The sequence below is a fragment of the Erpetoichthys calabaricus genome, chromosome 4, assembly GCF_900747795.2.
Source record: "Erpetoichthys calabaricus chromosome 4, fErpCal1.3, whole genome shotgun sequence".
Lineage (NCBI taxonomy): Eukaryota > Metazoa > Chordata > Cladistia > Polypteriformes > Polypteridae > Erpetoichthys > Erpetoichthys calabaricus.
In genome coordinates, this window is record NC_041397.2 from 246,635,922 (window position 1) to 246,656,359 (window position 20,438).

The 20,438-nt window shown below is 40.3% G+C and overlaps 2 protein-coding genes across 12 annotated transcripts in view; both read left to right on the forward strand.

Moving 5' to 3' along the window:
- fhip1b (FHF complex subunit HOOK interacting protein 1B) overlaps nt 1-3,560 on the forward strand; it is a 287,627-nt gene extending 284,067 nt beyond the window's left edge. For 9 of the 11 annotated variants that reach the window (XM_051926175.1, XM_051926177.1, XM_051926182.1 and 6 more), the window contains exon 12: nt 22-3,560. In XM_051926175.1, coding sequence (XP_051782135.1) covers nt 22-323 — 302 coding nt within the window. In that variant the 3' untranslated portion in view covers nt 324-3,560. The remainder of the gene's footprint in view (nt 1-21) is intronic. The other 2 variants (XR_007934743.1, XR_007934742.1) reach the window with 1 other exon arrangement.
- The window catches only part of LOC114651236 (uncharacterized), a 118,942-nt gene that overhangs the window by 87,146 nt on the left and 11,358 nt on the right, over nt 1-20,438 (forward strand). The window lies entirely within an intron of this gene.

A 20,438-nucleotide genomic window follows, 5' to 3' on the forward strand; every position in this document is an offset into this window, starting at 1 on the left:
TTATCTCTTGTTCCTCTTTAGTAAAAAGCCGAAAGACATCCCTTGGTGAACTGATTCTGCGACATACTAACAGTCCTACAAGAGCTAAACAAGCTGCCCAGCTTGCTTTTGCCCATGTGAGAGATGGTGGACAAGTTCTACACAGTGCCCTTTTCAGAGGCTCAGCTGTTGGAACAGTGGAACGACAGAATGAAGCACTACGTGTCAAAAATGCTGTATACTGTGCTATTATTTTTACTGAATTTTTAAAGGAACTAGCTGCTTTAGCTCAAGAGCATGCTGTGACTACACCTTTTCCACTGTACCAAGAAACAGAGGAGTGATAACACTGAATTTGCAGAATACGGATTCTTGAGATTCAGTAGTCACAGCATTATGCCAGTAATGCAGGATGGCTATGCAGACTTTTAATGACACATGCATGGTAAAGGAAGAATGGGCTTACGTGATTCTGTTAAATGCAAAGTTGATACCATCATGGCCTTTGAAGCACCACTTTTAATGTAAGATATGAAGGATTTAGGAAATCTTTTCTGTTATGAATTGGAAGATACTGTTTCTGTACGCAAATGACTTTGTTCTTTTAGGAATCTAATGAGGACCTTTTCTTATCTAAATTAAACATATCAGTATAAAATAGACTCATTTTGGAAAGCTCTATTGTCTTCCTCCTGAGAGTCATAAATGTGTCTTCATTTAACTGGATATCTTTTATTTGCCATCTGTCTGTGTATCTGTCTTTGAACACAAGAATTTACTGTGCTCTTTGGTAAGTTTCTATATTATCTACCAACTGATATCTAGAAGGCTCAGTAATAGGTTTTATTTAATGCGGTTAACTGTGTTTCGTTATTTCTAGCAGGTACGAGAACCGAAATCTAGAGCATTGCATTCCTGTATTGAGCAGGGTGATCTCTACATACATGGAGTTGTCCTAGTGCTCTGTAATATATCTGTGTCTCAGTTTAGTTGTAGAATTCACTGTCTTAAAGGTCTGTGTGGCTTTGGCATATTTTTCTCAACCTGTCTGTAGACTAGGAACTGGAGTAAAAAGACAACCTCTTTTATTGGTAGAATAACATGTCACCCGTCACAAAAAAAATGGCTTTAAAATACGATTTGGTTGCCTAAAGAGAGATTAAATACCTGCAGCTTTAGTTTTCTGTGACTTTACATTTATTTCATTTATATATTTTATTTTCTCCCTATGAAATGAAAGTCCTAATTGACATTTGTACTGTTCTATATGTAACAGACATTACAAGTCAGTGATTCAAAAATTATTATCAATTGAAACTGATGCATTTCTCTGTGATGTGTACTTAGTTACCTATCACATTTTGTGCATTCTGATTTACATTTTTCAAATTCCTCTATAACGCATCAATTTTATGTGAAATGCTTGTACAGTTTATGTGCAGCAGCCGTGTATTTCTACATAGCTAATGTTAGTTTATTACTGTTTTCAAATCATGCATTTCCATATATAATATCTGAGATGTTTTGAAAAATATTAAAAACTAAAACCCTGCTTTTCTTTTTAAAATATTTATATTTACACAATAATTGTTCATTGATCATTTTTAGAAAAAATAAACTTGCACAGTATAATACGCATTAAGTATTATGTCTGTTCTTAAGATGAATTTTTGGCATTACTATGTAAATGTATATTCCAAAAAGTATATTTCCCCATTGTTTACCAGTATGTCATTTAATTAATTTCTGTGGCACTTTTGAGAATTTGTTTAAATTATCGGTGCTAGTTGACTATAAAATGGAGAATAGAAATGGGTTTAAAGCACTAAAAAGCAGACCAATGCCAGCTCTTAATCATATCTGCATAGGTATCACAGAGTGCATTGAACACTTGTGTTTCTCACTCTAAATTATCAGGTTATTTTGATTTTTAAATAATTAATGTAAGAGTGAATGAATGAAAAAAAGGATTGAAAGGGAATTAATTGTTTTAAAGTTATGAATGCAGTGATTTATAACGTGTTTCTATTTGTATTTCATCATCATTGACTGAGCTCCACTCAGGGCCTTATTGTTCACTTGTCTTTTAGAGTGTTTGGTTCTGTCAGAGATCCCAACTCATCACAGCAAGCTCTTTCAGTCATTTTATTTTTTTTGTTTATATTTCTTGGGATATACTGTATTTAAATTTGAGTGTTTTTCAGTTTTGTTACTTGGCATTTACATTCAGTATTTTCGAGAAGTGTAATTCAGTGGTAAATCTGAATTATACAAACCCTAAGAAATTATTTGCTTATATTTGTTTTTTATCATTATTTTAAGACAAAACTGCATCTGTAAATCTATTTTTCATGATCTAAATTGAAATACTAATTTCTTAAATATCACATATTTATTTCATCAATGAGGTGTGGTTTATGGCATATTATTTACAGTGTTGCTCCATTGGGCTTGCTTGAAAGGAGCTGTGCTTTAATTTTGGATTATTGTACTGTTGATTGTTGAAAAAAATATATATTTGAATTTTACCTAATTGTTTAATTTGCACATTCTGTAGGTTCTGGTGCGTGTGTTAAAAAGGAGACAACAACTCATTATCTCCATTTCTTTGAAATCTATGCAACTCATTTCCATTATTCAATCATGCTGGCATCACTTGATGCATTTGTGTAATCTGTAAATAATGTATACAACAAGATAAAACACAAATGAATGTTGCTAGAATTATTTTTATATATTTAAAATAAAAGTAAGTCAAAGACTGTAACTAAAAAGGGAATGGTTTTATTAATTTATAAATGTTTTGACTTAGCAATAACGTCTATGGTCTAGCTAATCCCAGTCCAGCAATTTCTATGGACAGATGTTCTCTTTACAGACACCTTTGAAACTTTTCTGCATTCACTTATCTTTGAGAACAATCACATTTTGGTGAGTGCAGATAACAGTGTCTGAGTTTTCTGAGACTGTTCAGTGATAGGTGCCACTCCCATGCACAGTAAATTTAAAAGTTAATATAAATAAGAACATTGAAAAATCTGGCCTATGTGGCCCATAGTTATTGTGCTTCTTTGTCTGACATCAGGAACTTCTGCTTCTCAGGTTGAGATTTAACAGATTGCTGTTAAAGTACAATTCAAAGACCTCCTTTTTAAACAAACCTTTTAGCTTGACTGGTTCATTCAAACCATATTGCATCACCTTTACACTACGTGAACCTCTTCCAGTCACTGGATGTCTGTCTGGGATGTGCATGCCACTGTAGGAAATTGCTGGGTATTTTCTAGTCTTTTTCTTTCTGCTCTTTTTAGGGACATGTCAGCTGGATGAATTCAGTACAGTACAGAGTGGACCTTAACTGTTCCTAAAGTTTTATTTGATTGGTTCGGAGGGTAAAGCTGGAAGCATTTTTATTTCCATAAAATGTTGAGGGTTTGATGAAATATTGCATTTCTTTTGCATGTTATATTTGATTTTGCACAGTTCATTTTGCTGTTCCTATTTTTGTCATTGTCTCTTTACATGGAAATATTTTCTGTTTGTAAAAATTCAACAAAATAAATTGTCTGTTCTCATTCTTACATTCCTAATTGTCTTAGTATGTTCAATTAATTTAGTAAAGTTTGTATGTGTTAATTTATTTAACTTGCAATACTGCCTGACTGTCGCCATTGAGAAATGGCTCAAGGTTCTCTCTGGCTACAGACCTGGGGCCTCGGGGTTGGAAGTAAATACTTTTTTTTTTTTTAAAGAAAATGTCTCTTGCTCAGCTGATCAAGTAGACCCTTGACTACTACTGCAACTTGTTTTGGGGGATATGGGTTGGGGAATTTCATTTTATGTCTCTCTCTTAGCCTTGCTCTCCTGACCTAAGATATTGCTCGCCTGTGACATTTGAGTGCTTATCCAGGATCATTTGAGCAGATTAACATACAGGGTACAACCAACCAGTTAACATGTAAGTACAATAAATACTTAATTTTAACACCATTATAATGCACTGCTTGTCGTACCTGCTCACAGATGGAATTTAGTGGCCATAGTCCCACATGCTGACCCCATTCTGCAGATTCAGTATCCTAAGGGGGGGGGGGGGGACACTTGATGTCTAGTATGATGAATACCAGTTGATATCTCAGCAAGAGGTTTTTGTCCTTTGATATGTGGTATAAGTGCCAATTAGTGCAACATGACATAAATTTAACTAAAGGACAAACCAAATCACTGTACTTCTGCTGCAAAAAAACAGTGTGTGTGTGTGTGCGTGTGTATGTGAGTGAGAGTGAGAGAGAAAGAAGAAAGAGTCAGCTTCAAGTGTGGTTGCAGTCCCACTGTCATGTCTCAGCAAGTGTTCCTCCCTGGCTGAGTTTCAGATTCGTGTTTTTTATTTGTGTTTGCCTTTATTGTTTGACAGGTGATATCCCCTTCTAATGGGCATTTTGTTTTAAGTGCTCTTGGAGCTTATTGTGACTGGTGAATTAGCACTCCTAAAGCTTATAACACACACACTTTATTTCAAAGTCAAGAAAGGGTTGGTAAAAACTAAGAAAACTTAAGTCCATGAAAATACAGCAAACATGGTGCTGCACAACAGGCAGCACTCTCTCGAGCAGCCAGTATTCAATTGAATTCGGGAATCGATGGCAGTGAATTTCCAGCACAAAGTGTCAAATATTGAAAAAGATGTCTGGCAAAGATAGTTCTGCTATTGATCACAACAAATAAAGGCAACCTAATGTGTGAGGGTGTGTCTTTTAAAAAGTTTTTATAATGTGAAAGAATGGACCCTCAGAAATTGCATGCACTCTTCTGCTTAGTTTCCTATCATACGTTTGTCAATGTCAACTTTATTTATATAGCACATTTAAAACAACATAGGAATGCTGTGGCCAAAGTGCTTTACAATAATAGAATTAAGAAAAACATACAATTAACATGAATAAAATAAATTAACATAAAATAAATAATAAATAGAAGTAATGTTACATAATCACAATGAGGAAACCATCAGTATTACTGAAGGTCACGGAATGCAAGTGAATAGAAATGAGTCTTTAGTCTTGTTTTAAACAGTTCAGTTGCAGACGACTCCTTTATGTGATGAGGTAAAGAGTTCCACAGGTGAGGAGCAGCAGCTGCAAAAGCCCTGTACCCCTTAGTTTTATACTTGGTACGAGGGACAACAAGCGACAACTGACCAGAAGATCTAAGCACTCTGGATGGCTGGTGTAAAACACACAGTTCAGATAAATAGGCAGGAGCAAGCCCATGTAAAGATTTAAAAACTAGCAATAAGATTTTAAAATCAATTTGAAAATTGACAGGCAGCCAGTGTAAAGAAGTTAATATTGGAGAAACAGAGTCATACTTTCTTGCCCCAACCAGAAAGCGAGCGGCAGCATTCTGGACCAACTGTAACCTGTGTATCAGGGATTTGCTAATCCCAGAATACAGCGAGTTACAGTAATCAAGGCGAGAAAAGATAAAAGCATGAGTAGCTTTCTCAAGATCCCTAGAAGATGAAAAAGGATTGATCTTACCTAATAGACGAAGCTAGAAAAAGCAACTCTTGACTACAGAATTAACTTGTTTCTCAAAAGAGAGGTTACTGTCAAAGATAACACCAAGATTGCGGACTTTAGGTTTGCAAAAGACAGAGAAAGAGCCGAGAAGTCCAAGACCAATTTGGGCTTTAGCTGATGGACCCACTATAAGCACCACCGTTTTATATTGATGCAGATCAAGAAAATTATTAGCCATCCAGGATCTTAGTTCAGAAAGACAGTTGTGTAGTTGATTTATTGCAGAGTTGCAGACGGGAATATAAACCTGTGTGTCATCAGCATAGCAGTGAAAAGAAATGTTAAATTTCCTAAAAATAGCTCCAGTATGGTGAAGGTATAGAGAATAAGATAGGACCCAAAATGGTTCCCTGAGGAATACCACATTTAAGAGGAGCACTAGACGAAAAAGAGGAATTTAAAGTCACTGAAAAGTGTCTACCAGTTAGATATGACCTGAACCAGTTAAGAACAGCCCCTTTAAGCCCAGCAAGATGTTCAAGCCGCACCAGCAATATCTCATGGTCAATAGCGTCAAAGGCAGCAGTCAGGTCAAGGAGGAGAAGGACTGCAGCGCCACCTGAGTCAGTAATAATAGAGATGTCATTGAATACTTTAAGGAGGACCGTTTCAACACCATGATAATGCCTAAAGCCAGATTGGTAGATCTCAAATAAATTATTGGAGTGAAGGTGATCAACCAATTGATTATAAATAATTCTAATACTGTATTTTAGCCAGAAATGGCAATTGGGAAATCGGGCGAAAATTGGCTAAAACTCCAGGATCTAATTCTGCCTTTTTTAGACAGGGACGCACTGCAGCATGTTTAAAAAATGAGGGCACAACCCCCCGCGCTAATAGAATCATTGATAATGGCTAGTAAAGATGAGCCCAAAACATCAAAGGCTCCCACTAAGAGGCGCGGTGGTACAATATCAACAGGACTTGGTGCTGGTTTAAGGCTGTTAATAGTTCATTTTAGCTGGGAAAGTGAGACATGATCAAAAGATTCGAATACAATACCATGATTAACAGTAGGAAGTTCATAGTCAGTTGGAACAATACCACAGCGAATTTTATCAATTTTACTGAGAAAGAAAGAAAGAAATTGCTCACATGAAAGAATAGTGCTATTTAATCCCATCACAGAATGAGGATGAATGGCCGCATTAATTGCATTAAATAAGACCCTAGGATTCTGAGAATGACGGGAAACTAAATCAGCGAAGAAATCATGTTTAGATTTCTTAACTGCAACCTGGAAGTTGAATAGAGAAGTCCTAAAAATCTGTTTAGAAACAATCAGAGCATCTTTTTTCCAACACCGTTCTGCAGTTCGACAGGCGCAGCGCAACGATCTCGTAGTTTCATTTAGCCAGGCAGCAGGTCTTCCCTTATTACAGCGTGTCTTGAGTGGAGTAATTGAGTCTAATACCGTTTTTCAAGAAGAATTAAATTCTAAGACAGAATCATCAATACAGTCATATTGGACATGCACATTAAAACTAGAGAATATGTTTTTAAAATCAGATATAATAGAAGAAATTAAAAAGCGAGAGCAGCGTGAAGCACAATTAGTAGTAGGGACATCTACAGAAATATTCAAATCCATCATTATAGAAAAGTGATCAGTAAAAGAAACATCGCATAAATCAAAATCATTAACTGAAATATCACATGTAAGAACGAGATCGAGGGTGTGACCGAGAGAGTGGGTTGGCGTATTAATATGCTGAATAAAATGAAATGATTCCAATAGTGATAAAAAGTCATTAACCAAAGGTTTCAATTGACAACAAACGTGAATGTTAAAATCACCAACAATAAAAACTTTATCATGAGAGAGGGTGATATCAGCCAGGAGATCAGAGAATTCAGAAATTAATATATCATTAATTACAGGAGGTCTATAAACCACAGCAAACAACAAAGAAGGGGAGCTGCAAACTTCGAAAAGTTACAGTTCGAAGCTACTAAACGGACCCCTTGTAAGGCTCTGACACAAGAACATACTTTTAAAAACCGTGACAATGCCCCCACCACGACGAGTCAGACGAGGAGAGTTTAAAAATGAATAACCTGATGGTACCAAGTCAGTAAAACATGAAGAGTCACCATTTACAATCCAGGTCTCAGTCATGAAAAAGAAATCCAGATTATTTGAGATAATAAAGTCTTGCAGAATAAAAGTTTTATTGGACCCTGATCTCAAGTTCAAGAGAGCAGCCTTGATAGAAGTAGAAGAGCTCACTGTGGGATGAGCATGAGTGAACGTGCGAAGATTAGCAGCGTTTACTCCCCGAGAGCACACCGAGGAAGAGTGATGCCGCCTTGAGATGGAGAAATTAAATCCGGTATCCAGCGCCCATGAACCAGGGATGGAGTCCTGTGCTGGAGAAGACGGTTCGTAGGCAACTTGCAGGCATCAGGAAACCAAGCTCTGGGACTTGAGTCGGCATTGTTTAACAGCAATACCGGCTCTTTTTCCACGTCAGCAGTGGGTGCGTTTGCATCTCCGAGAGGCATTCAGCTCACTGATACAGGTAAACACCAGCATCCAGGTGAAGAAGTCAGCAGATGAATAAAACAAAGGTGGAGGTTCACATAATATCTCAACAGGAGATGAAAATTGAGAGGAAAGCAAGCAAGAAAATATATTAAGTAAAGAATCACAATCGTAGGACAGTGGTTGTTGGGATAAACTAATACAAAAAAAAAGATAAAACATAGATTAGCGAGACGATCAGACGGCCAGCCACACCAGTCGGCGCCATCATTTGTAGAGTTAAGCCTTCTAGAAGATTTAACTATTGGCGAAGATGAGAATTATTGGACCAGTTTAGCAGCAGGTGCCGCTGCCTTTGCAGATGTTGTGCTACCAGAAGCAATTGGCTGTCTGGAGAGAAGCTGTGTGTTGCACTGCCCAGTCTCAAAAGTTGTTCATCCTTGGGTCTCTATGTACGCAATCACATATGCATGTTTTGTTATGCAAAATATTAATTGTATTTTGTCATAATTTAATCATTCCTCTTGAACTGTTTTCTTTGAACACAAATGCACACTACAATTTTAAATTTGGTTAGGTGTTTACCATTAGGGTAAGTAGGAGTAGCAGCAATCACTGGCAGTTGTCTTTTTTTCAAGACAAAGAAAATAGAAATGAAACTAGAAGGCAGAAATGAGTGGCATAAGAGGTACTTAAAACTAATTGTATGATGATAGTGGTGGGTAAAGGTGTTAGTCGAAAGAGTATCATGTATACATCTAGGTTAGAAGCATTTTCTTGAACTACAAGGGAATTCTGATGAACAATATGAAAATGTGTTTACTGTGAATGTGCTAATAATGAGAAAATGTAATGCATTTTAGACTCTGGAGAAAAAAGGGATATCAGTTTGAGACCCTGAACAATAAGTTTCTGTTTCTTTTTTTTCTTTCTTTTATATACTGTACACATATATATATATATATATATATATATATATATATATATATATATAGCGCTCTTCCCTGAGTGCACTGTACAAGTTCACAGGTTAAATTACATAAAATACACACATAAAGATACCTGTGACTTTACAGTAAAACAAAGCCATTTCAAACTGAAAGGATGCTAACAAAAGATGTCCATTAATGTTGCCACTTACATAATTTGGACAATTTACAATGGGGGAAAGAAAAGCAAAAATTCCTGTCGGCTTGGGCCAAATAGGGATCTCTTATACAGTATAAGCCAGCAGATCGTTCCATAGCTTTGAGGCCCTGGAGGTAAAAGCTTAACCTTCCACATTTATTGAATTAATCCTTGGAATCTTCAGTAGATTTGCATTGGGTGTGACGAGGATGGACAGGATTAGAAATGAGTACATTACAGGGTCAGCTCAAGTTGGACGGTTGGGAGACAAAGTCAGAGAGGCGAGATTGCATTGGTTTGGACATGTGCAGAGAAGAGAACCTGGGTAGATTGAGAAAAGAATACTAAGGATAGAGCTGCCAGGGAAGAGGAAAAGAGGAAGGCCTAAGAGAAGATTTATGGATGTGGTGAGAGAGGACATGCAGGTGATGGGTGTAACAGAACAAGATGCAGAGGACAGAAAGATATGGAAGAAGATGATCCTCTGTGGCAACCCCTAACGGGAGCAGCCGAAAGAAGAAGAAGAATCTTTAGTAGACTGGCATCTTGACACAGTAGCATACACTCTGGTATGTATGTATTGATAAGTTCAATTAAGTAAGTAGGTTTGGCTATTTAAGGTTTTATGTGTTAAAAGGAGAATTTTGAAATCAACCCAACACTTAACTAGAAGCCAGTGAAAGGATTAGAAAACGGCTGTTATGCGGCTGTACTTTCTAGTTCTTGGACTGATTCTTATAGCAGTATTTTGAATTAACTGAAAGCTACAGATTGAAAGCATTTAAAATCTGTGAATAATGCCAGTTCTGCCTGAAAGAAGACAGTAAATTAATTTCTAAGTCTGCTTATTTGAAAATCGCCTTAATTTTTCAATATTTTCAAGCTGGGAAAAACAGGTTTTAGATAGTGGTTTAATGTGTATTTTAAAAGACATACTGGAGTCAAAGATAACTCCTCTAAGTTATATGCTGATTTAATAAAAGTAAAGTTTAGACCTGCTGGATCAAAAATTGACCGATAATTATTGCAGTCTGTATCATTCTCCCAATAAAAGAAAACACCAAAGCAAGTCGGTGTAATATTGATTATGTGGAAATTTTGAACCATGTATTCAATAATAATACCACAATAATATTAATATGCAATCAATATCAATACAGTATGTAATTATTGTCTTTTTCACCATCATAAACAATTGAATTTTTTTATCATAATGGAGAATTACAACGATTCCATTTGAAGTGTTGTTTGGAGTCTGTGACATAGTGATGTATTTAAGTTTCTTTTCATTATAAATTACTTCTTAAATTCTCTTGGTCCAAGTTCATTATCTTGATCTACTTCTTGGAAGTTTTCATGTGGTGATGCTTCCTTTCAGTAGAAAACATTCTGACCCAACAATATACACCAAACTTGCTTATGTATACTTTTACATGAGGAATGGATTGAAGTGACCCACAATGAACCCTAATAATGTTTTATACATCAACATTTTTTGATTCTCCATTCTGATTAATTCTATGATGGCAAAGATGCAGAACTTTGGTCAGACCTTGGGTAATCTTTGAGACCAACCCTGCCTTGGGAATTCCATCATTAGTTCTTCTGTTGACTGAAATGTCGGCATATATTGACTAAGCAAAAGTGAATCTCCAAAGGTGTATTGTTCTCTAGAGCTAGAAATTCAGTCAGAGCACAAAACTTGGTTTTGGGGATTCTTTCTGATCTCCATGTTAACTTAATCCTGATACAAGAAACATTAAACCATAAACCTCAATATTGTAGTACACATGAGCTAACATTTATCAACTTACAAAACAGAATTTCCATTTGAGGTTCAGGGTCAAATATTTTTGATCACTCTTTGTATATCATTTGAATGTGCGCAGATGAGTCACATACAGAATATGGTATGTCTATTCACCTTATGTGGCTCATATCATTAGATGCCATTACCAATAAATTATTATCACCATAAGTTATTTAATACACTGTAAAAAACATGCTAAGCATTTATAAAATCTTTCAGTTCTTTCATGCTAATTAACCACTGGGGAAAAAAAAAATCAGTGCACTTCATTTCAGTCCCAGTTTGTTATTTTAATGGCATTAACGCTGCTTTCTTTTTGTCAGTTGCAGTTTTGGGCAGATCTGACTTTCTCACAAAAACTAAATTTTAGCCAGTCAGGAAGTAATATATATGAATGAAGGGATTTCAGATGAGGTTTCTTCTACCAAAAAATCTCACAAACCTGGCAAAAGGGAGAATTTGAAGTTGCCATAATTTCATTCTTGTTCCCGGGAACTCTAAAAAATAATTTCTATATTGTTTTGAAGGTTTTGAGACAAAGGAGTAAGATGATTTGTTGCTTTAATGCATCTTCACTGAGATTAGCTGTTCTTTGTCTTGTCCTGCAGTGCCATCTTGTTCTTCCTGTTAGCATTGCTTTTTAGGGACATTGTTGACAGTTGCTATGTGGTTGTCAGGGGTTACAATCAGGGGTCATGAACTATGTGATATCACAGGTCAAAGGGGAATAAAGGTTAGCCCCTTAGACTTTCTAGTTTGTCCAAGTTTATGGATATTTCAAACAAAATAATTCTTGGTGCTAGTTAAATTCAAGTAAGCCCTTAGGTTACATTTCTTTGGCTTTGAACTCGTCCATCACTCCTTGTTTACCTCTTTGGTGTTGTGTGCTTCATTCTATTTATTTTTCCGATTTTATCTTTTGCTTGCCCCTTCTCGAACCGCCACCTTATCGTGGTGGAGGGGTTTGCGTGTCCCAATGATCCTAGGAGCTCTGTTGTCCGGGGCTTTTTACCCCTGGTAGGGCCACCCAAGGCAAACTGGTCCTAAGTGAGGGATGAGACAAAGAGCGGTTCAACAAACCTCCTATGAAGAACAAAAAATTTGGACAGAGTTTTCCCTCGCCCGGACACGGGTCACCGGGGCCCCACTCTGGACCCAGACCTGGAGGTAGGGCTCGATGGTGAGCACCTGGTGGCCAGGCCTGCACCCATGGGGCTCAACTGGGCACAGCCTGAAGAGGCAATGTGGGTCCCCCTTCCCATGGGCTCACCACCAGAAAGGTCGGGAGCAGTGTGAGTTGGGTGGTGGCCGAAGGTGGGGATCTTGGCGGTCCGATCCTCAGCTACAGAAGGTGGCTCTTGGGACGTGGAATGTCGCCTCTCTGAAGGGGAAGGAGCCTGAGCTAGTGTGCAAGGTCGAGAAATACCGGCTAGATATAGTTTGGCTCACCTCAATGCACATCTTGAACTCTGGAACCAATCTCCTTGAGAGGGGCTGGACTCTCTGCCACTCTGGAGTTGCCCCTGGTGAGAGGCTCCAAGCGGGTGTGGGCATACTTATTGCCTCCTGACTTGAAGCCTATTCATTAGGTTTACCCTGGTGGACGAGAGGGTCCTAACTGTTGTTTGTGCGTATGCGCCGATCAGCAGTTTGGAGTACCCACTCTTTTTGGAGTCCCTGGAGGGTGTACTAGAGGGCATACCTTCTGGGGACTCCCTCGTACTGCTGGGAGATTTCAATGCTCACGTGGGCAATGACAGAGAGACCTGGAAGGGCGTGATTGGGAGGAATGGCCCCCCCGATCTGAACCCGAGTGGTGTTTTGTTATTGGACTTCTGTGCTCGTCACGGATTGTTCATAACAAACACCATGTTCAAGCATAGGGGTGTTCATATGTGCACTTGGCACCAGGACACCCTAGGCCTAAGTTCGATGATCGACTTTGTGGTCGTGTCGTCGGACTTGCGGCCACATGTCTTGGACACTTGGGTGAAGAGAGGGGCGGAGCTGTCAACTGATCACCACCTGGTGGTGAATAGGCTTTGATGGTCGGGGAGGATGCCGGTCAGGCCTGGTAGGCCCAAACGTGTTTTGAGGGTCTGCTGGGAACATCTGGCAGAGTCCCCTGTCAGAAGTAGCTTCAACTCCCACCTCCGGCAGAACTTCGACCATGTCCCGAGGGAGGTGGGGGGCATTGAGTCCGAATGGGCCATGTTCCTTGCCTCTATTGTTGATGCGGCTGACAGGAGCTGTGGCCGTAAGGTGGTCGGTGCCTGTCGTGGCGGCAATCCCCGAACCCGTTGCTGGACACCGGCGGTGAAGGATGCCGTCAAGCTGATGAAGGAGTCCTACAGGACCTTTTTGTCCTGTGGGACTCAAGAGGCAGCTAATAGGTACCGGCAGGCCAAGCGGAATGCGGCTTCCGTGGTTTCTGAGGCAAAAACTCGGGCGTGGGAGGAGTTTGGGAGGCCATGGAGAACGACTTTCAGACGGCTTCAAGGAGATTCTGGTCCACCATCCGGCGTCTCAGGAGGGAGAAGCAGTGCAGTGTCAGCACTGTATATGGTGGGGATGGTGCGCTGCTGCCTTCGACTTGGGACGTTGTGGGTCGGTGGGGGGAGTACTTCAAAGACCTCCTCAATCCCACCAACATGCCTTCCAATGAGGAAGCAGAGCCTGGGGACTCAGAGGTGGGCTCCCCCATCTCTGGGACTGAGGTCACCGAGGTGGTCAAAAAACGCCTTGGTGGCAGGGCCCCAGGGGTGGATGAGATACGCCCAGAGTTCCTCAAGGCTCTGGATGTTGTAGGACTGACTTGGTTGACACGCCTCTGCAACATCGCATGGAGATTGGGGACAGTGCCTCTGGATTGGCAAACCGGGGTGGTGGTCCCCCTCTTTAAGAAGGGGGACCGAAGGGTGTGTTCCAACTACAGAGGGATCACACTCTTCAGCCTCCCTGGAAAAGTCTATTCAGGGGTTCTGGAGAGGAGGGTCCGTCGGATAGTCGAACCTCGGATTCAGGAGGAACAGTGTGGTTTTCGTCCTGGTCGCGGAACAGTGGACCAGCTGTACACCTTAGCAGGGTCCTGGAGGGTGCATGGGAGTTTGCCCAACCTGTCTACATGTGCTTTGTGGACTTGGAAAAGGCATTCGACTGTGTCCCTCAGGGAATCCTGTGGGGGGATACTCCTGATAAGGGCTGTTCGGTCCCTGTACAACCGGTGTCAGAGCTTGGTCCACATTGCCGGCAGTAAGTCGAACCCGTTTCCAGTGAGAGTTGGACTCCACCAGGGCTGCCCTTTGTCACCGATTCTGTTCATAACTTTTATGCACAGAATTTCTAGGTGCAGCCAGGGCGTTGAGAGGGTCCGGTTTGGTGGACTCAGGATTGGGTCACTGCTTTTTGCAGATGATGTTGTCCTGTTTACTTCATCAGGCCGTGATCTTCTTCTCTCTCTGGATCGGTTCGCAGCTGAGTGTGAAGCGGCTGGGATGGGAATCAGCACCTCCAAATCCGAGACCATGGTCCTCAGCCGGAAAAGGGTGGAGTGCCCTCTCAGGGTTGGGAGCGAGATCCTGCCCCAAGTGGAGGAGTTCAAGTATCTCAGGGTCTTGTTCACGAGTGAGGGAAGAATGGAGCGTGAGATCAACAGGCGGATCGGTGCGGCGTGCGCAGTGATGCGGGCTCTGCATCGGTCTGTTGTGGTGAAAAAGGAGCTGAGCCATAAGGCAAAGCTCTCAATTTACCAGTCGATCTATGTTCCTACCCTCACCTATGGTCATGAGCTATGGGTAGTGACCGAAAGAACGAGATCGCGAATACAAGCGGCTGAAATGAGTTTCCTCCGCAGGGTGTCTGGGCTCTCCCTTAAAGATAGGGTGAGAAGCTCAGTCATCTGGGAGGGCCTCAGAGTAGAGCCGCTGCTCCTCCGCATCGAGAGGAGTCAGATGAGGTGGCTCGGGCATCTGATTAGGATGCCTCCCTGGTGAGGTGTTCCGGGCACGTCTAACCGAGAGGAGGCCCCGGGGAAGACCCAGGACACGCTGGAGGGACTATGTCTCTCGGCTGGCCTGGGAACGCCTCGGGATTCTCCCGGAAGAGCTAGAAGAAGTGGCCGGGGAGAGGGAAGTCTGGGCATCTCTGCTCAAGCTGCTGCCCCCACGACCCAATCTCGGATAAGTGGAAGAGGATGGATGGATTTGCTTGATCCTGACTGTGAATTTTGGCTTACTTTCATCTTCTGATTTCAGTTAATAATCGACTGCTGCTGTTCTGTGCAGTCTGTGCACTTGTTTGTGTGCTGAAGTTCTTTCTTTTTACTTAACAATGCTTGCAAAGTGCATGTTTCACTTTAAGGTCTCTCTGCACTGCAATACTGAAAACCAAAACCAACCCAAACCCTCTATTCAAAAATGGACAGAGCAGTTTGTATTGGAATCTCAGCAACAGTGTGGACATTCGTGATGTGCCATCTTTAGGAATGTAGAATCAATACGTTTTGTTTTGCAAGTATTTGGGTGCAGGACACAGTTGGCATTGTCACATTGAGGTGTCCTTGGCACACAAGGTAGTCTCTCTGGAAAAGAACCAATTTAACAGAAAAGCAGAGAGCCATTTGCTGTACCCCACATGCTCTATCTCTCCTGTAGCTGAGTGTATAACGAACATGAGCTTCATGTGATAGCAAGAGTTGTTAATCAGAGGTGAGTTATCAAGTCTGCAGGGATTCCTAAAGGACAACTGATTTTGCAAACACAAACAAAACCCTTTTCATCCTGATCAACAAAATAATATACCCAGAAACATGTGCTGGCTCTGCAAGTAAAATGGACATTGAGCCAATCATCAGAGGCTACACTAAACCGTAACACTACGTTCATTCATCTCTTCAGTCTCGTTGGAAAAGGACACTGAGCCACTCTCTTGAGAACAAGAAAGCACTTTGGGCTGAGGAACTACTTTCAGAAGAGTCTTACAACTACTCTAAGCCTCCCATGTCCAAGCTCAAATTATATGCTAGAGAGGCCGAGTCCAATCTGGGAGAAGGAGCCATACTTCAAGAAGGGAATCTTGGCACTTAATTCCATTGCCAGAAAGAATCACACTTTCTATACAAAATGGCAGGAGACGGAAGCCTAAAAGCAAGCTGAAGAAGACACCACCACACAACGGACAAATCGTGTCTGTGGTAGGCCCTGCCAGGCTAACGTGAGTAACGATTCATCAGGCAGATCTCTCTGGCATATAAAACTTGAAGATGGCTGAGCAGTCAAGCGGTGATCCTAATAATTATATTCCTCAATATACAGAGTTTCCACTGTGTTTTTGTTTTTCCTATTTTTCACTTTTCATTTTTGATTATTTCTCATTTTCTGTCCCCTTGATTTTCATCTTGTGGAAGGAGGAGGAACAAAATGTGCTTGTTTTTGTTTTTGTTTTCAACCCCAGTTTATTGTTGTGTATCTTGTGTGATTTCTGGGGACTCGGCGCAGTGCAGTGACATTAGATATTTGTTTGGTGTTTTTGTTTTTTGTTTCTTTCTGGCACAATAATTGAGAGCATTTGTTTGTGGTGCATATACTTTGGCCTGTGAATTCTAAGCCTGTCAAAGATGTACTTTCTCATTTTTGACTGTTACAGTGTAACCAGTCTAATGGTTTAACTTTATTTCACCCGAGGCTGACGATGACATTCCAAAAGCAAAACACTAAATGAAAAAGCATGTAAAGTGGAGATTAACTTCAAAAAGCTTAAAAATGTGTTTTTTTGACCTGTCTCGTCTGTCCTGCGTCTCATCTCTTATATTGAGTTATAAGCCATTATCTTATTTCTGTAATCATTGTGTTTTAATTGTACTGTTCTGTTTCTTAAAGTGGATGTGCTTCAGTTATTTTGATGCAAAGCTAATGGCCAGGAACTCCACCTATAGAGAAAGATGTGGAAAATAAAGTGGGAGCCTTAATGAAGTGTCTGATTAATTACCATCACGGCAACACCAATGACTGATTAACATTAATTGACAAATTTGACTTTTCTAATCCATTCCAATAGATGGCGCCAACAAATCCTGATACTTTTCCTCAGTGTATGGAAAATAAGTATTACAGCACTCTAGTGTGTGTCTAGGGAATGTGCTGGAAAGTTCCTAATCATAAAAGTATGTTTAGTGTCTAAGGAAAGTTGTATTTCATTAAACAATAGGAAGGATTATTAAGAAGGATCTTGTACTGCTTGAGGCCTCAGGCACCCACAAGGAAATGATCTGCTTTCAGTTATTACAGCCTGTGTGCTCTGTGAGGATGACATTTGACTTTAAAATACTCAGGTCGCCCATCTAGTCCCTGCCTGTATCTCATAATAATGAAAATATTTGAACAATAGCAGTGTATTTGAAGTGATAGATAAAAATATAAATGTATAAAAGGGAAGGCTGTCAGCTCTTTAATGACTCGTTACTTGTGAGAGACAAATTATAACAAAACAACACCCTGACCCCCCACTCCCTGTCTTGGACTTTTAATTATTTACTTTCCTGAGCACTTTTATATGTCAAAACTGTGTGAAAGAATACCTGAAAATTAGGATAAAATACTTTAGAGAAGGTATAGTACTGTATACGTCTTTGAAAATCCTGTAGGTAATGTAATAAGAGTGTCAAGCTGGTCAGAAATGTGGTTGAGCCGCAACAGGGGCATGGCGACGTGTGAAAGCGTCTGCACAGAGGAAGAGCCGCCTGTGTTGCCCCAAGCAACAAGCCAAGCAGTCACAAGCTGTGACAAGCCTGGCATTCAAAGAGTCCACAGAGCAGAGCGGAGCGGAGCAGCGGCAGGCCGGGCGGGCGGCAGGGCTGTGCAGGAGAGCGCAGGTAAGGTCGGAGCATGTAGCTTCATGTTCAGTGGGCTCCTCACAGTTTTATGTCTTTGCCAGGGCTGATAATTACACAGGCTACAAAACAGTAGTAAGAGGCAGAGAAATATGACTTGTCAGACTCCAGCATGCACCTGCAGCACAAATGGACTGTTAAACTTCTGAACTTTATCTGCATCGCACAGTTACAGTTGTCTGCCTCAAGAATGGCTTGGGTCTTTGAAGCTTACATAAAAACTCAACGTCACTTAATAGAAGGCTTGCTTGAAATGCATTTGCAAATGTTTGAACTTTTGAGCCCTGCAGTTTACAAGCCTTTGGTCAAAAAACTAGAGCTGAGCTACCTAAGGTTCTGCAATTTAGTGGCGTCTGATTGTTGTAAAGCACCAAAAACATAGAATGTAAAACAATATTCATATGTGTTTATTTATTATATGCTGCATTTATGTATGTTCTCTATTTAAACAGTATAATGTATTCCTGCATATGTATTGAAATCCTGTATGACGGTATGTTTATATGACTTTTATCTGTTTAGTTATATACTTCAGTACCATTTCTTTGCAACCATAAATTGGATTTGGATTTGGAGGGTCAAAATGAGGATGGATGGATAATTTGGATATTATTATTCTAAGTGTAAATATAGTTTAATATAGATTTATATAAAATGTGTATATATATATATATATATATATATATATATATATATATATATATATATATATATATATATCTATATATATATATATATATATATATATATCTATATATAAAGTTCTGTACATCTCTCTCTCTCTCTGTAAATATATATAAACAGTATATATATATATATATATATATATATATATAGATAGATACAGAGAGAGAGATCTTTTTTCAGTCCTTTATATTATTTATTTATTCATTCATACTTTGTGTTTATATAGTGTATTACTAGCTACCTTTATATTGTAATTTAATACTTCAGCTCTGAAATGCAATATGTGGGTTGAAAAAAGGAGAAATCTGCTAATTGTTCATGATATATTTATAGGGTGGTGCGTTGGTTGGTGCTGGTGCCTCATAAATACAGCATCTTGGGTTCAAATTCCATTCCTAGTCCTTGTGGAATTTATACATTTTCATTGACGTGGCATGGGGTTTTCTTGCCATGTTAGGTTAAGTAGCGATGCCAAACTATGACTTGGTGTGAACGGACACCGTGATGGATGGGCACTCAGTCCACAGCTGTTTCCTGCCTTGAACTCTGTGTGGCTGGGATAGGCTTTGGTCCCAATGGCCCTGAATTGGATTATGAGGGTTTAAGGAGTTGTGTTTTAAAGTATCTATCTATCTATCTATCTATCTATCTATCTATCTATCTATCTATCTATCTATCTATCTATCTATCTATCCCTGTATACAGTATCACTGTATATCTAAATACTGTATATATAGGTAATATATCTAGAAAGTGAGATATGTATATGCTCTTCTATATTCATCGGCATACTGACATATATTATATATATATATGTATATATATATATATATACACACGCTTAAGTATGTATACTTTTATGTATCTATATTTTCATATGCACTGCTGGATGTTTTAGTCCTTTGTGTTTAGCTTTCCCTCTCCCTGTCCCCTCATGTTATGTCTCTCTCTGTCTTGCTGCACAGCAACATGTAATTAGATACAAAAGCTACAAGGAAACCAGAGAAAAGCAGTTAAAAATAAAGGAGCTGTAACCTGAGTTCACAAAGCCCAGGGTTTCTGTATCAGATGAGAAGGAGAATAAAAATGCACAAATCTCCACACAATGGTGTGCACAGCAGTGTTTCTTTGTGGCCATTACAAATTCACAAAGTGTGCACAGGATTTGTGTATGCCCCAATCATTAAGCATATTTTTTTATTTTAAACATTGCTGTTTTAGTCGTAATGCTGCCTCCGTTGCACCTCGTTTCAGCTCTTTGGGTCTGTGTCCTGCATGTTGTTTTCGAGTGTTCTGGGGATGCCAGACTGTCAGATCTCACAAATGTGGAGCCATTCTGCATTGGGGAATCACTGCCATTGACTTTTGTACACCGACTGACCTATCCATCCATCCATTATCCAACCCGCTGAATCCGAACACAGGGTCACTGGGCTCTGCTGGAGCCAATCCCAGCCAACACAGGGCACAAGGCAGGAACCAATCCAGGGCAGGGTGCCAACCCACCGCAGACCGACTGACCCATCCCTTCATTAAATTATTAATATGGCTTAGTTGGGGCGGCACGGTGGTGCAGTGGTAGCACTGCTACCTCGCAGTTAGGAGACCCAGGTTCGCTTCCCGGGTCCTCCCTGCGTGGAGTTTGCATGTTCTCCCCGTGTCTGCGTGGGTTTCCTCCGGGCGCTCCGGTTTCCTCCCACAGTCCAAAGACATGCAGGTTAGGTGGATTGGTGATTCTAAATTGGCCCTAGTGTGTGCTTGGTGTGTGGGTGGGTGAGTTTGTGTGTGTCCTGCGGTGGGTTGGCACCCTGCCTGGGATTGGTTCCCTGCCTTGTGCCCTGTGTTGGCTGGGATTGGCTCCAGCAGACCCCCGCGACC